The sequence below is a fragment of the Pelodiscus sinensis genome, chromosome 6 (assembly GCF_052426305.1).
Source record: "Pelodiscus sinensis isolate ZL-2025 chromosome 6, ASM5242630v1, whole genome shotgun sequence".
Lineage (NCBI taxonomy): Eukaryota > Metazoa > Chordata > Testudines > Trionychidae > Pelodiscus > Pelodiscus sinensis.
Genome location: NC_143057.1, coordinates 5916806 through 5930350, shown reverse-complemented (window position 1 = coordinate 5930350; position 13545 = coordinate 5916806). Strand labels below are relative to the sequence as shown.

At 48.7% G+C, this 13545-nt stretch overlaps 1 protein-coding gene across 3 annotated transcripts in view; it reads left to right on the top strand.

The window, feature by feature from the left end:
• The window catches only part of ABCA1 (ATP binding cassette subfamily A member 1), a 121683-nt gene that overhangs the window by 57514 nt on the left and 50624 nt on the right, over positions 1-13545 (top strand). For all 3 annotated transcript variants that reach the window (XR_012904577.2, XM_075931352.2, XM_075931353.2), the window contains exon 7: positions 5004-5195. Coding sequence is in view for 2 of the 3 variants with exons in the window: in XM_075931352.2 (XP_075787467.2) it covers positions 5004-5195 (192 nt within the window). In the remaining variant the exon portion in view is untranslated. The remainder of the gene's footprint in view (positions 1-5003; positions 5196-13545) is intronic.

The following is a 13545-nucleotide window of genomic DNA, read 5'->3' as shown; positions in this document are numbered from 1 at the left end:
CTGTACTAATAGTAAAAATGGTCTCTGGCCCCAAAGAGCTTACAATCTCATCTTGGCTGGTGTGCTGCAAGGCTGTAAAGAGGACTTGCAAATCCACATAGAGCCCCTGGAAATGCCTAAAATACACAGAACACTTCAAAAGCCAAAGCGAATCCTCAAGTTCCGCTTTCCAATGAAAACACATTTCCAACCAGCGCTGTTGAGTCTCCTTTACTTTTCTTGATCAATTACAAAGAAGAAATGGCCCTGTGGATAAGTCACAGGACTGGGAGCCAGGAACTCTGCTGGAGACTGCCAGAGTGACCTTGGGCAAATCACTTAATTTCTCCATGCTTCAGTACCTCATCAGTCCAGTGGTGAAGGGTTCCTTTTTCCCACCCTGTGTCTTTTGTTTAGATTGCCAGTGCTTTGTGACAAGGACAGTGTGCTTGAATAGAACGTAGGAGAACTAAGCGAATAATCGACTTTTTCCCCCAAAGGAGCTGGAGAAAACAATTCATTCAGTTTGACCCCAAATGATTTTTATTGATTTGTTTTGAGTAATTTTGGGCTGCTTTTTACCTGTTGTCTTGGTTTAAAAAATTAGCCTAATTTCTAACAGTTTTGAAAAGTCAAAATGTTGTTTTGAAATGGTCAAAATGAAGCATTTTGATCTTTCATGGGGGAAAGAAATCAATTTTGGGGTCTGAAACTATTCCCCAAATTTGACCCAAATGCATAAATTTGTTTTCACTATTCATTGGAAATTTTTCACCCAGCTATAGTGCTTAATACAATGGTGCCCCATTTTTGGCTGAGACCTGTAAATGCTACTGTGCATAATACAGGAAGGTGCGGGAGATGAACTACTGGAACCCTTGGTAGATGTTTTCTTTGTCCTGCTCACAACTTTGGGTTTCTTACACTAGAAATAATCAATGGCTGACCAAACTCCTTCTCTTCCTGCCATTGGCAAGGGCGGGTTGTTCCAGATTTCAGATCAAGACGTATGCTCTCAGTAATGCAAGTTACCAAGCAGTTTCCTAACATAGAGGGAAAACCCTTCTTCTTATCCCTGGTCTTGGTCAGTTTGGTGAGTTAGGATGGTGGTTTAGCCCTTTTAAACTTTGATCCAACTCAATCCCAGATGCTGGCTTTGTTTATATAAATGTTTCGAGGATTTGACCAGATCATTTGCCTGTGATAATTAATCCTAGAAATGAATAATATGTTACTCTTAAAAAAAATTCTTTGTATCTATTTTAAGGAATCAGTCTGCAGCCCTCGTTTTTCTGAAACTTAATACAGAATCAAAGAGACACACATATTAGATATGCACATGGGATAATTGAAGGAATTTAACAACAACATGCGTAGTGCTGCGTATTGGGACAGCTTCTAAATAGTTTTATTTTGTTAATTAATCTAACTGGGGTTTTGACAACCTTGGCCTTGATTTGGTAGCCACAGCAGCAACTGGGAAGCAGGTGTAAGCGAGAGGAAAAGTAATGCTTTCAGCAGCCCGATGTATCAGAGCTACTCTGGTGACACTAGAGGGGAAAACTCCTAGCTAGGTTTCCATTGAATGGCTTGAACTTACACCTTGATCTTCTCAGTAGAAGCACACAGTGCGTGTGGACTCTGTCAGTGTTGTTGGAATGGTGTTTTCCAGCCCCATCATATTTTACCCTGACGTATAATAGCAGCCCTAAACCAAAATCAAGTTGCGCAGCCGCACGATGGAACCCTGGAGCCTGATAGGGGACTTCTGGCCCAACCGTAACACAACTAATGAATCAAAGCAGGCTCCCTTCTTCCTGGAAATGTCATGATCTGACGTACGGCTCAGGAAAAGCATGATGTAGTCCCAAGTGATGTCACAGGCGAGTCGTGGGGGAGGCTGCCTTTACCACTGGATGGCACTTGGATGGTCCAGGAGAGGAGAGATTGTTTTGTTTTCGTGGCTAGGAATGAAGAAGGAGAGGGGAGGGTCTGCACTGAGTGAGTTTGGCACCCACTACTCATAGACAGTCCTATTCCCAGCTCTGCTTGCAAGTTAGGACTCTGTACCCTCCCGTCTGAGACCTGGGATTATTTCTCATGCTCATTCTCCTCAGAAAAGCAGGCGTGGCCAGTGCCAAGGAGACATTATTGGAATATCGTTAAAGCTCCGAGCAGGGTCATGTTGTTTGTTGGGCTAGGTACCATACAAACACATGCGATGAGATACAAGGCCTCTGCCTTGAACAGTCTAATCAGCGCTTGGGGAACATCAGAACGGCCACACTGGGTCAGACCAAAGGTCCGTCTAGCCCAGAGTCCTGTCTGCCAGCAGTATCCAATGCCAGGTTCCCCAGAGGGAATGAACAGAACAGGGAATCATGAAGTGATCCCTCTTCTGTCATCCATTTCCAGCCCCTGACAAACAGAGGCTAGGGACACCATCCCTACCCACCCTGGCTAATAAGTATTGACGTCCTCCATGAATTTATCTAGTTCTTTCTAGAACCCTGTTAAAGTCCTGGTCTTCACAACCTCCTCTGGCAAGGAGTTCCACAGGTTGACTGTGCGCTACATGACAAAAAACTTCCTTTTGTTTGTTTTAAACCTGCTACCTATTAGTTTCATTTGGTGACTCCTAGTTCTTAAGGTCTTTCCCGACCTTAGTCAAGAAAGGTGACACCGACTGACGTCACTCTACGACAACGCCTCAGGCCAGTCAGGCTAAGATTTTCAAAGGAGTGTTGATTAATTCCAGAGAGAGATCCACCCAGAACTCCTCAGCCAGGAGCTGGGGATTTGAGCCCTAAAAGCACAGACAGCTGTAAAGCCACTTAGACTGTAGGCTTGTTGGGATGGGATGTGTCTGTTTTCTGCATGTGTCTGGCACCTAGCACAGTGGGTCTTGGTCTATGACTGGGGCTCCTCCGGGCTGCCGCAGAATAACTAATATCCAGGCAGAACAATTACACCTCAGCCACTCCTGGCTGGGCAGTATATGGAACAAATCTCCCGGTTGTGTGTGCACAGCTCTTTGTCAACAGGAAAGGGTGTTGTGACCCAGGACCTTGAAACAAAGCAGCTTGTGCCTTGTTTTCCAGAGACAGTCCCAACTTGCGCAAAAATGATCTCGACCCTTTAAGAGTCCTTGGGGGAATTTGCCTGTCATGTATCATTTATGCTTCTGTGTGAAGTCGCCAGAATTTTAGACAGATTGTAAATTTCATGAAGCTGTAACTTCATGGGATTTTTTTTTCTGGTACTGGCTGCTGCTATATTTTTTAATTAATAAATATTTTGTTGTTGTTCGTTGTGTTACAATAGCACCCGAGCCTCCCTGGGCCGTACTGTCAAAGACAGCCCTCGTGTGCCGGAGTTCACAGTCCAAGCCAGCAATGGGCAACCTAGGCTAGCGAGGGGGTTGCCTGAGCAGTCCTTCTTCATCTCTATGCTCAGCCGCTGTCCATGTGGCGAACTGCCCCATGGCAAACAGACTCACTGAGTTTCTTGTATTTGTCACCAGCACGAAGCATTTCCCGTTGTACGTCCGAAGGACCCGAGTGCCATAATAACCGGTTAAAGAGCTTAGGGCATAGACCCAGGGCTGAGGGGGTAGATCCCATATGAGGAGAGGTTAAAGTGACTGGGACTTTTCAGTTTAGAAAAGAGGAGACTGAGGGGGGATATGATAGAGGTCTATAAAATCATGAGTGGTGTGGAGAGGGCGGATAAAGAAAAGTTATTTATTAGTTCCCTAAATAGAAGATCTAGAGGACACCAAATGAAATTAATGGGTAGCAGGTTTAAAACTAATAAAATAAAGTTCTTCTTCACACAGCGTGTAGTCAACCTGTGGAACTCCTTGCCAGAGGAGGCTGTGAAGGCTAGGACTAGAATAGAGTTTAAAGAGAAGCTAGATAATTTCATGGAGGTTCGGTCCATGAAAGGCTATTAGCCAGGGGATAAAATGGTGTCCTTGGCCTCTGTTTGTCAGAGGCTGGAGAGGGATGGCAGGAGACAAATCGCTTGATCATTGTCTTCGGTCCACCCTCTCTGGGGCACCTGGTGCTGGCCACTGTCGGCAGACAGGATATTGGGCTAGATGGACCTCTGGTCTGACCCAGTACGGCCGTTCTTATGTTCTTATGAAGTTCTTCGTTTCCTTCCCAGATATTAAAGCAGGAGTCCTTCATTTAAAGTTGGAGGTGTCTGTGGACAGGAGTTAGGGAGCGGGTCTTTTCTCCATTGATGTCAGTGGCCGTGTTCCCATTTACTTGGTTAGCTCAGGGTCAGTGCCAAACATTGCAGATATACAAGCGCTAGACTGTGGCTGCTGCTGCTACTCCTTTGCGAGCATGTCAGGAAGAGAGAGGTAGGAGGGACCGGCCCCCCTCCATTTCATGACCGTTGCCAGCTGGCGAGGCAGGCCACGGGGGTGTCTCGTGTGGCAGGCAAAGCTACAATTCCCTTCCCCTACTTCCTGCACACCCATTCTCCCTTGCCTGCCATGTTGTGCTCTGAGTGCGCAATGCAAAGCCCATTACAGTTCCAAGGGAGTCTGCCCGTTAACGTTGGGTCATTAATTTGGAGAGGGCTTTGTGTGGGAGCATCACTGGCAGGATTCCTGGGCTCCTCGCTCCCGCCTTGCACGCCCGCTTGTGAGGCGAGAGGACTCTGGATTGCCAATGGTTGCTGGAGAGAGAATGCGCCTTCCAAATGATCTATCCTAGGGGGTCTTTCTTCCTCGTGTTTGCCACACCTTGAGTTTGCCCACAGACCTTCACTCGTAGGGGCTCAGGCCCTGGACAGATAGAGATTGGCCCATGCATGCGCCTTGTTTTTGAGGAAATGGTTGATGTAGAGTAGGGAGGAACCATGAAATCCTTGGGGAGAAATACCCCCTCCCTTCTAGCCTCGAAAGTTATGAATTCTGATGTAGCTCAGCGATCAATTCTGGCTCCGTGGAATGAGTTGAGTGCCAGGAATGATTTACTGACATCATGCATCGTTTCGTAACTTCCCAGGTCGTCCTGTCCGGCTACCGCATGCAGCTGAAAGATCTGTGCAATGCATCGAAGCTGTCGGACTTTGTCACAATCCACAACCCGATCGTGGCGGTGGTCAGCGAAGCCTTCCTCTGCACCATGGCTCAGGAGACGCTCCACGCTGCAGAGCAGTCCTTCCGGGCTAATCTAGACCTTTTGAAGCCCGTAATGGTAAGTGCGCTGGCTGTACAATGTGGGCAGCATGTGCACTGCCAACTGGGAGAGGGTAGCCCCTAGCTCCGCCCCTTCCACTTGACATCCCACCCCTCTGTCAGTGCCCAGAGGGTCCACCCATACTGCAACCACTGTACACCACCCCAGGCTCGTCCTCCCAGTTCCAGGGCACTTGCGGGGGGTGCGGTGGTCTGGAGCTGCATGCGGAGAGGGGGGATCTAGGAGCAGAGCATGGGCAGGATCACAGCTGGCTCATGGAGCCTGTGGTACCCACTGCCCATGCGGTACAGTTATACCTCCGGGAGAGCATCAGGGCTGGGAATGGGTGCTTTCTGGAGGGCATGACACCGTGCTTGGTCGTAGAAGCTTTCGGGACATGTGGGGGTGAGGTGCTCCAGAATGCGCGAACAGACTGTCAGTAAGGAAAATGGAAGAGGGTTCTGGATCCCCACACCAATCACCCGGCTTTCTCCTGCCACACTGCCGCGCTCTGTTGATCGGGGTGCTCTGTTAAATGAGGACATGGCCTGGGAATGCGTCTCTGCATTGATTTGTCAGGAGAAAAACACCCATGCGGTATGGTAACAAATGGGCCATTCATTGTTCCCGTAGTTTGATCAGATGTTGTGCCCCAGCTGGAATGTGCCCACAGAGGGCTGCCAGAACAGTCCGCCTTAGCACGTTCGTATGTTTGCACAGTAAGAAAGCATGTACACCACGGCAGCCATACTCCTTGAGTAGCACAGGCTCGCACGCGCTTTCTCTCACGTGCTGTCTGTCACTCACGCGCACGTGAGGTATGAAGTCCAGATTCAAAGACAAGTGAAGGGGAATCTTTAATAAACTTTAGATCAGCCCCTAAATATTGTAGCTCCATGCAGGTTGCAATTAGAAGAGCAGCCCAAATTATTAAAGGGCTAGAAGACATGAACTATGTGAGAAAACGAAAAGAACGAGGTTTGTTTACTTTGGAAAAGAGAAAACTGAGCAGAGACTTGGTCGTAGTTTTCAAGTACCTTAAAGGGCGTTACAAATAGGAGGGAGAAGAATTATTCTTCGTAATCTCTGAAGACAGGACAAAAAGGGGCTTAGATTGCAGCAAGGGAATGCTTAGGTTGGACAGCAGAAAAAACTTCCTAACTCAGGATGGTTGAGCACTGGACTAAATTGCTTAGGGAGGATGTGGGAGCTCCATCACTGGAGATATTTAAGAGCAGATTAGACAAATATCTGTCAGGGATGGTCCAGACGATTCTTGGTCCCACTGTGAGGGCAGGGGACAGGACTGGATGACCTCTCGAGGTCTAGGGTTCCGTGACTCTGCGATTCCATGATTATTTAAACTCAAGGTGCTTGATGAAAATATTTGCAACAGACACGTTTGTTTAATTTGGGATCCGGGTGCCTCTTTGCATACCTATAGTAGCATACACAAGAACGTGACTGAGTGGATACTAACAATAGCAGCCCAGAAAAGAAGGCCTCTATAGAATCCACTTGATTGTCCTATAAAATAAATACGCCACCGTCTGTTGATAGTAATTCAGCGCTTTGCGTTCTGATTATCCATATTCAATATGCCTCACAGGACAGAGAGTCGAACAGCAGTTGCTTGGTGTTTTCCCTGGCAAAGGGGTTGACTATTAAGCACCGGAATCAGATTACTCTTCAGGTCTTCCTTGACTGTAATTCATGCTCTGTTTTGCACGTCTCTTCCATGCATGTTTTGTCCTTTCCGAGAGGCTACCTCTGAGTAGGGGATAATGATAATAACGAATGCCAAACGATGACGTAACAGCAGATGCAGAGAAAACAGCACAAAAGTTGGTCCTTTAGTGGAAAGAACTGCTTTGAAAAGGCCTCTGGGGAGGAAAGCGTTTCAGGGGACAGGAGAGGCTGAGATACGGTTATGTCCCGTAATTAGATGCTTATAAGTGAAGATTGCATTTTGTGGGCTTGAAGTGGTTTATAGGCTCCTTTCTGTCCCTCTGCAGAGGTGTAAACATTCACATGGCCGAACCCAGCCTCTCTCGATCTGGGCAGTTGGCACCTCCCAAAACTTGAGGCGCACTCACCTTGTACGCAAAGATTTTCAGATGCCCGTCCGAGTTTGTGCCTCTGTCTGCCTACTCATGGGCAGGTTGACACTCGTGGGCAGGTTGACGAGGGTACAAGTACTGAGATTTGCACCCGCCATTCAAAGGGAGTAAATTACTTGAGAATAAACTGGCCCCGAAAAAGGAGGCCAGTGGTTGGAAATACTGCTCATAAGCTTTCTTAATCGTGAAATGAATGTCGGTTCCGGCCAACTCTCTCAGCACAAGCCCAACTTCCTCATTTTCCCCCGTCCTCGGGTATGAAACTTGCATTCTGTAATGACAAGGTCACGAATATGTTCACGGTGAAGATCATAAAAGGATAAAAGTGAGAACATTGCTCATTAGTAGGATAAGTGTAGACATACTCTCAGTAAAGTCCCGATTCTTTAGGCCAGCAGAAATAAAACCACTGACCATATCTAAGGCCAGGTCCCGCTCCCATCGGCTTCCCTTACTCCTTCCAGTGCCAACTGGAAGCACCCTGCGCATTTGATTTAGCGGGTCTTGACTAGATCTGCTAAATCGAATGCCAGAAGATTGATCTCTGGAGCATAAGTACGGACGTGGCCTGAGCCTATGTTTTTGATCAGTAAAAAGAGCAGCTGTAAGTCATTCTGCTCCTGCTACTGGGGAAGAACAAAACAGATATTGAGAGCGGATATAAGCCTGCTTCTGATCAGAGGACAACTCTCTGCTCCTGAATCCAGTAATTCTAAACCTGATGGACATTCATCGAACCTACTTTAGAGCATTTCCCAAAGGAAAGTGGTGACAATTGCTCTAACGTCTGAATCTGTTCAATGAAATCCATGTGCTCCATATGGCCTGAATAAATTAGCCTAGGAATTGGCCACTGCACATTTGAAACACTCTGGCTTACAGACGAACCAGTCCCTTGACCTATAATAACATCCTGGGAAAAAAGAGGTAACATTCTGTCACTCTGGAACAAAGGAATCTGTTCACAGAGCGTATCAATAAAAGCAGCCTTTTCCTACGGGTGAAATCGTGGACACAAGTTCTGCTCTGCTTCTTGTACAAAGCTCATAAACCCGTGTTGAAAAGCTCATGGGCCAACTTGATGAAAAATTTTTTTTAAAATGCCCTGGAGGGTCTTTGTCCAATGGCATTTAGTAACACAAAGCTTTCTCTAACTGCAATACAAGCAAAAGAGACATTCCGGGCAATGTTTTCAGCCAGCATAAACAAACATGGTTCGATTGGCTCCGGAGTTTCCATAATTTTTGAGAACCGCAAAAGAAGGATCCATGTAGCTATATTTAGTGTCAGTTCCAGCTCAGGGATTTGGTGAAATATTCAAGCTCCCATTTAAGCACCACACTGTGGCTACGTCTAGACTGGCCCCAAATTCCGGAAAAGGGATGCAAAGCAGGTAAGTCAGCATAGGGAAATCTGCGGGGGATTTAAATATCCCCCGCGGATTTAAATAAACATGGCCGCCGCTTTTTTTCCGGCTTGGGGAAAAGCCGGAAAAAAAGCATCTAGACTGGCGCGATGCTCCGGAATAAAGCCCTTTTCCGGAGGACCTCTTATTCCTACTTGAAGTATATTTAAATCCCCTGTGGATTTCTCTATGCTGACTTACCTGCTTTGCATCCCTTTTCCGGAATTTGGGGCCAGTCTAGACGTAGCCTGAGGGTTTGAGTCTTTCTGATTTGGGGGAGGAGGGGATGTTTGGCTGTGAAGAAAAGAGAAGACATGTTAGGTCTGAGACCCGTGAGGTCGATGTCCTTGTTAGTTAAGCCATGCCAGTGTACAGTACCAATTGCCTGGTGAGATTTCAGCACAGTGAAGAAGCAGCCAGATAGTAAAACTGGGCCCATTTTTACCGTAGTTTGTATTCTCCAGCATTTCCAAATAGAGAAATAATTGGGCAGGGAACTTTGCCCCAGGAACAGAGAGAGGACCAGTTTGCCACCCTTGATGCTGCCCTGCGTGTGTGACCTTGATCCTGGGCACGTCTGTGCCGCTGCCTCTGGGCGCGAGCCAGAGGCCTAAAAATAGCCATTGTGTAGACATTGCAGCTTGGGCGGGAGCACGTGCTCTGATGTCTGGGGCGGGCTCGAGAGCTCCACGCCCTGCCCCTTGCAGCAGCATAAAGCCCTGTCTGCCCAGCGTGAGCCCTGCTAGCATGAGGCTGCAGGCCCCGGCTCGGAGGCTTGTTTCCGGATGGAGAGTTTCCCGGTAAGCCCTGTGCAAGAGTTCAGGGCTGCAGCGGGGAGTGATACCTCTCCCCAAGCCCTGACGCTGACGCAGCCGGGGAAGTGGGGCCTTCCGTGCTGGGGCGAGTGGGGACGCGGTTAGGGCAGCAGGTCTGGCTTCTAGGCAGGGGGCCACGGGCTCTGTGGGCTGCCCATGCCCTTTCGGGTGAGAGCAGCTTGAGCCTCATGCCCCCTGCCCCAGGGAGCCAGGCCTGCTGGGTGTTTGTGGGGCACAGCCTGGTGCCTGGGGCAGGCAGCCTGCCTTTGTGCTGCCCACCAGGAGCCACCCAGGTAAGTCTGAGCCCCAACCTCCTGCCTCACCCTGCGCCCACACCCCCACCTGGAGCCACCTCCTGCACCCCAAACCCTTCGTCCCTGTCCCCACCCCAAAGCCAGAAGCCCCAATGCTCAGCCCAGAGCCTGCACCCCAATGCCTAGCCTAGAGACTGTATCCCTTCCTGCACCCTACCCCCACCCTGGCCTGAGCCCCTCCCTCACCTAGAGCCCTCTCTTGCATCCCAAACTTCTCATCCCTGGGTCCATCCCAACCCCCACCTCAAGCCTAGAACTGCCTCCAGCTCCCCTAGCCCCTCAGTCCCAGTCCCACTCCAGAGTAGGGTTGTTAAATTGCAGGTAATCAGCTAATCAAATAGTCGGAATTTCCATCGGCTACTCGATTAGTCGATAAGGGGGGAAACTGCAGCTGCAGTGGGGTTGGCTCCTGGCCCGGGGAGCTGACCCCGCTGGGATCTGCCTTTTCAATGTAGTAAGAGCCGCCTGGCTCTTAACACGTTTAAAAAGCAGACGCTCAGCAGCGGGGACCAGGAGTGAGCCGGGAGAGCCGATTCCCAGAACAGAAATGTCTCTGAACCTCCGCTCCATACACGTGGCGATGGCGGCGTCTCCTCACATCCCTGAGGATGAATTAAACATGCTCCAGGTTATGTACGCACTTAGGCAAACTGGTGTCGACAGGAATGCGGACTGGACTCCGGGAGGGGTCGGCACAGAGCCCCAAATTTGGGCAGGCCCGCCAAAGGCCCTCATTGCATGGCCGTCCATTGCCCAAGGAAAGCAACACCCCTGGGCATGATGCTGTAGAAATCATGTAAGCCCTTCCTGTTTTAGGGGTGTTTCGGGGTAATGGCAGAGACCTGCCATGCGCAGCCATTGTTCGCTCTGTATGCGAGTCATGCCCGCGATGGACAGAGAGTTTGCAGAGCCTTAGGAGAGAGACCCTCACAGTAACAAGGAGCTATGCCAGTCAGGGACTGCAGGCAGCCATAGCAGGGAGGGGGGAATCTAGAGACCTTGCCCTCAATTAATCCTCTGAGATGGATGCTGAATGGATTCCCCCAGCCACTTACATGTGGGACCAACCTTCCACTTCACGGAATGAAAAGCGATCCTTGTGAGGGGATTTCCCCGCGAGACAGGAGCCGCACAAGTTAAAATGGGGCCTTTCCCTTGTCTGGAAGAACTTTCCTCTGTTTAGATCTTTCCCAGTTGAATATTCAGCACAGAGAGGCGGCTGGCACGTGCGTTATGTTCAGGGGTTTAGCTCTGTGGCGCTCGGCAGCCCCAAGGAATAGCTCTGGGTCGGGCTGCGAGCTGTAGCCATGCCGTCACTCGCCTGTGGCACGAGGCCACGTGGGAGCCGGGAGGCCCACAAAAAGCAATTGTCTTTGTCTCTCCTAATGACGTGGGTGGGTGGCATTTTGTCATTGCTCTTTCCCAAACTGACTCCTGACTCACACGGACATTCCAGCCGTTTGAACGCAGCGAGGGAAGCTGCCCATGATAAGTTTTTCTTCGATATAAAGACAAGCGTCGTTTGAACCCGTGGCTGGCTGTGTCCTTTTTAGTGCGTTGAAACGAAGCCACAGGAGAGCCCCCTTCCTGTAAACAATAGCACAGGGCTTCTGTTGTTAGGACATAATAATAGACATTCCAAATGCCATCATTTGTCTACCAGTTCCTTTCTGAAATCGTGTTTATGACCAATTGTGTTTCCCACTGCAAAGTAAATATGACTCACAAGCCACATTTACTTTGGAGAAGCAACCATTCATGTATCACATGCGGGGCGAGGCCACATGTACGCAACTGTTGAACAAACGCAGACCTTATTTTAATGCATGCTGTGCAGAAATTATGTGCTAAAAATCTCGTGATTCGCATCCATTGTGGGGGAAATGTGAAAAGCACACGCCCGGATCCTGTCTCCCGTACTCAGGGCTTACATCCCGGCAAAGTTAGCTCAAGTTATAACTCCAGCGTCGCCTCTAATTCGCATCCTGTCTGATAACCCAGGCCTGTCATTGAAATGCAGTGGTGCTATTCAGTCTTGGAGACTGGCCTGAGATGGGGTAAAGGCCAAAGTTCAGCTGAGCAACTCATCAGCTGCTAACACCACTACTCTGCAGAGCAGCTGGCTCTACTCAAGGACTGCCCGCCTCTGATGCTGTCCTGCCATCCTCCCCCTTTCCCGGAAGGAGAGAGACGTTCTCCCTCAATTCACCGAGAGGCTATGTCTAGACTACATTTATATTTTCAAAAGAGGATATGCAAATTCTGTGGGAATTTGCATATCTTCTTCCGATTTCACTTTCAAAAGCGGGTCTTTCGAAAGTGAAAGTAGTCTGGACGTGGGGTTTTTTCGGACAAACCTTTTTCGAAAAACGTTTAAAAGGAGGTATATGCGAGTTTTTTTTTCGAAAAAGGGTTTTTTTGTTTTTTGAAAAAAACTGTGTCTAGACTACTTTCACTTTCAAAAGACCCACTTTTGAAAGTGAGATCTGAAGAAGATATGCAAATTCCCAGGGAATTTGCATATCCTCTTTTGGAAAAAAAAACTAACCCATAGTTTAGACGTGCCCAGCGAGAACTCCCAGAGCAGCTACAGCACATAAAGCTCTGGGATATGGCCGCAGAAGGCTCGGCGCCACACCCGTGGGGTGCTGCACGCGTGTGGACACACCAGCTGGAATACTGTTTAGTAGCTATTGACTAGCCGCACCAGTTAAACTCTTCATGGGCCGGCAACCCCTCAGGGCCCAGTATGCCAGAAACACCAGCAGCCTTGTGGCACTGGGGGCACCAGACCCGGAAGCAGTTAACGATGTAACCGACAGAATTTTTATTGGTTACTCGGTTAACGTTTTTATTAATTTTTTCTGTTCCTCATAGACTCATAGACTTTAAGGTCAGAAGGGACCATTATGATCATCTAGTCTGACCCCCTGCACAGTACAGGTCACAAAATCTCACCCATCCCTCCTAGAATAATCCTCTCACCTATATCTCAGATATTGAAGCCTTCAAATACTTTGAAGACCCCAAGATGCAGAGAATCCTCCAGCTGTGATCTGTACCCCATGTTCCTGGTGTGAGATGGGCTAACTCAAGAGGTTAACTGGAGTGCAGGTCACTCAAGCTCTGTCTGCCTTCAGCTAACTCCCAGTGATGTCTGTAAAAGGCTTGCCTGTGTAAGGACGGCAGGCTAATGGGGTGTGAATCTCTGCCCAACTATACGGGTGTGAATACGGAGCAACTCCATTGACACCAACAGAATTCCTAGGCTGTTCCCATGCTTCCTCCATCTCTCCTGTGTAGAGCCCTTCAGAGCGAGAGGCTGTCCTGTGCCTAGCACGGAGAGGCCTGATCTGTTCTGTAATGAAGTTATGCTGGGTTGTGTCTGTCTCCACATGTGATGCTCCGGAGGGGCGTGTATGTACATCGTATGCCGGTCGGTAGGGCCAGGCATCCGGGCACACTGTTAGAATGTTAGCACACTTGGAGAGTTTATGGTTCGTGACCCGTGTGTGAAAAGCATTCCATAAATCTGTGGCAAATTGGAATTGCTTTTCTTCCTTCACTCGGTGTGTGTGCATTTGTGGTTTTTCTTTTTTAAGTTATCTACACTAGAGTGAATTAAGAATGTAAAGGGTTAACTAATTAACCAGTTACCTGGTAAGCATCACCCCTGTAACCAGCTAAGCTGCAGCTCTAGCCTGGGATGCTATG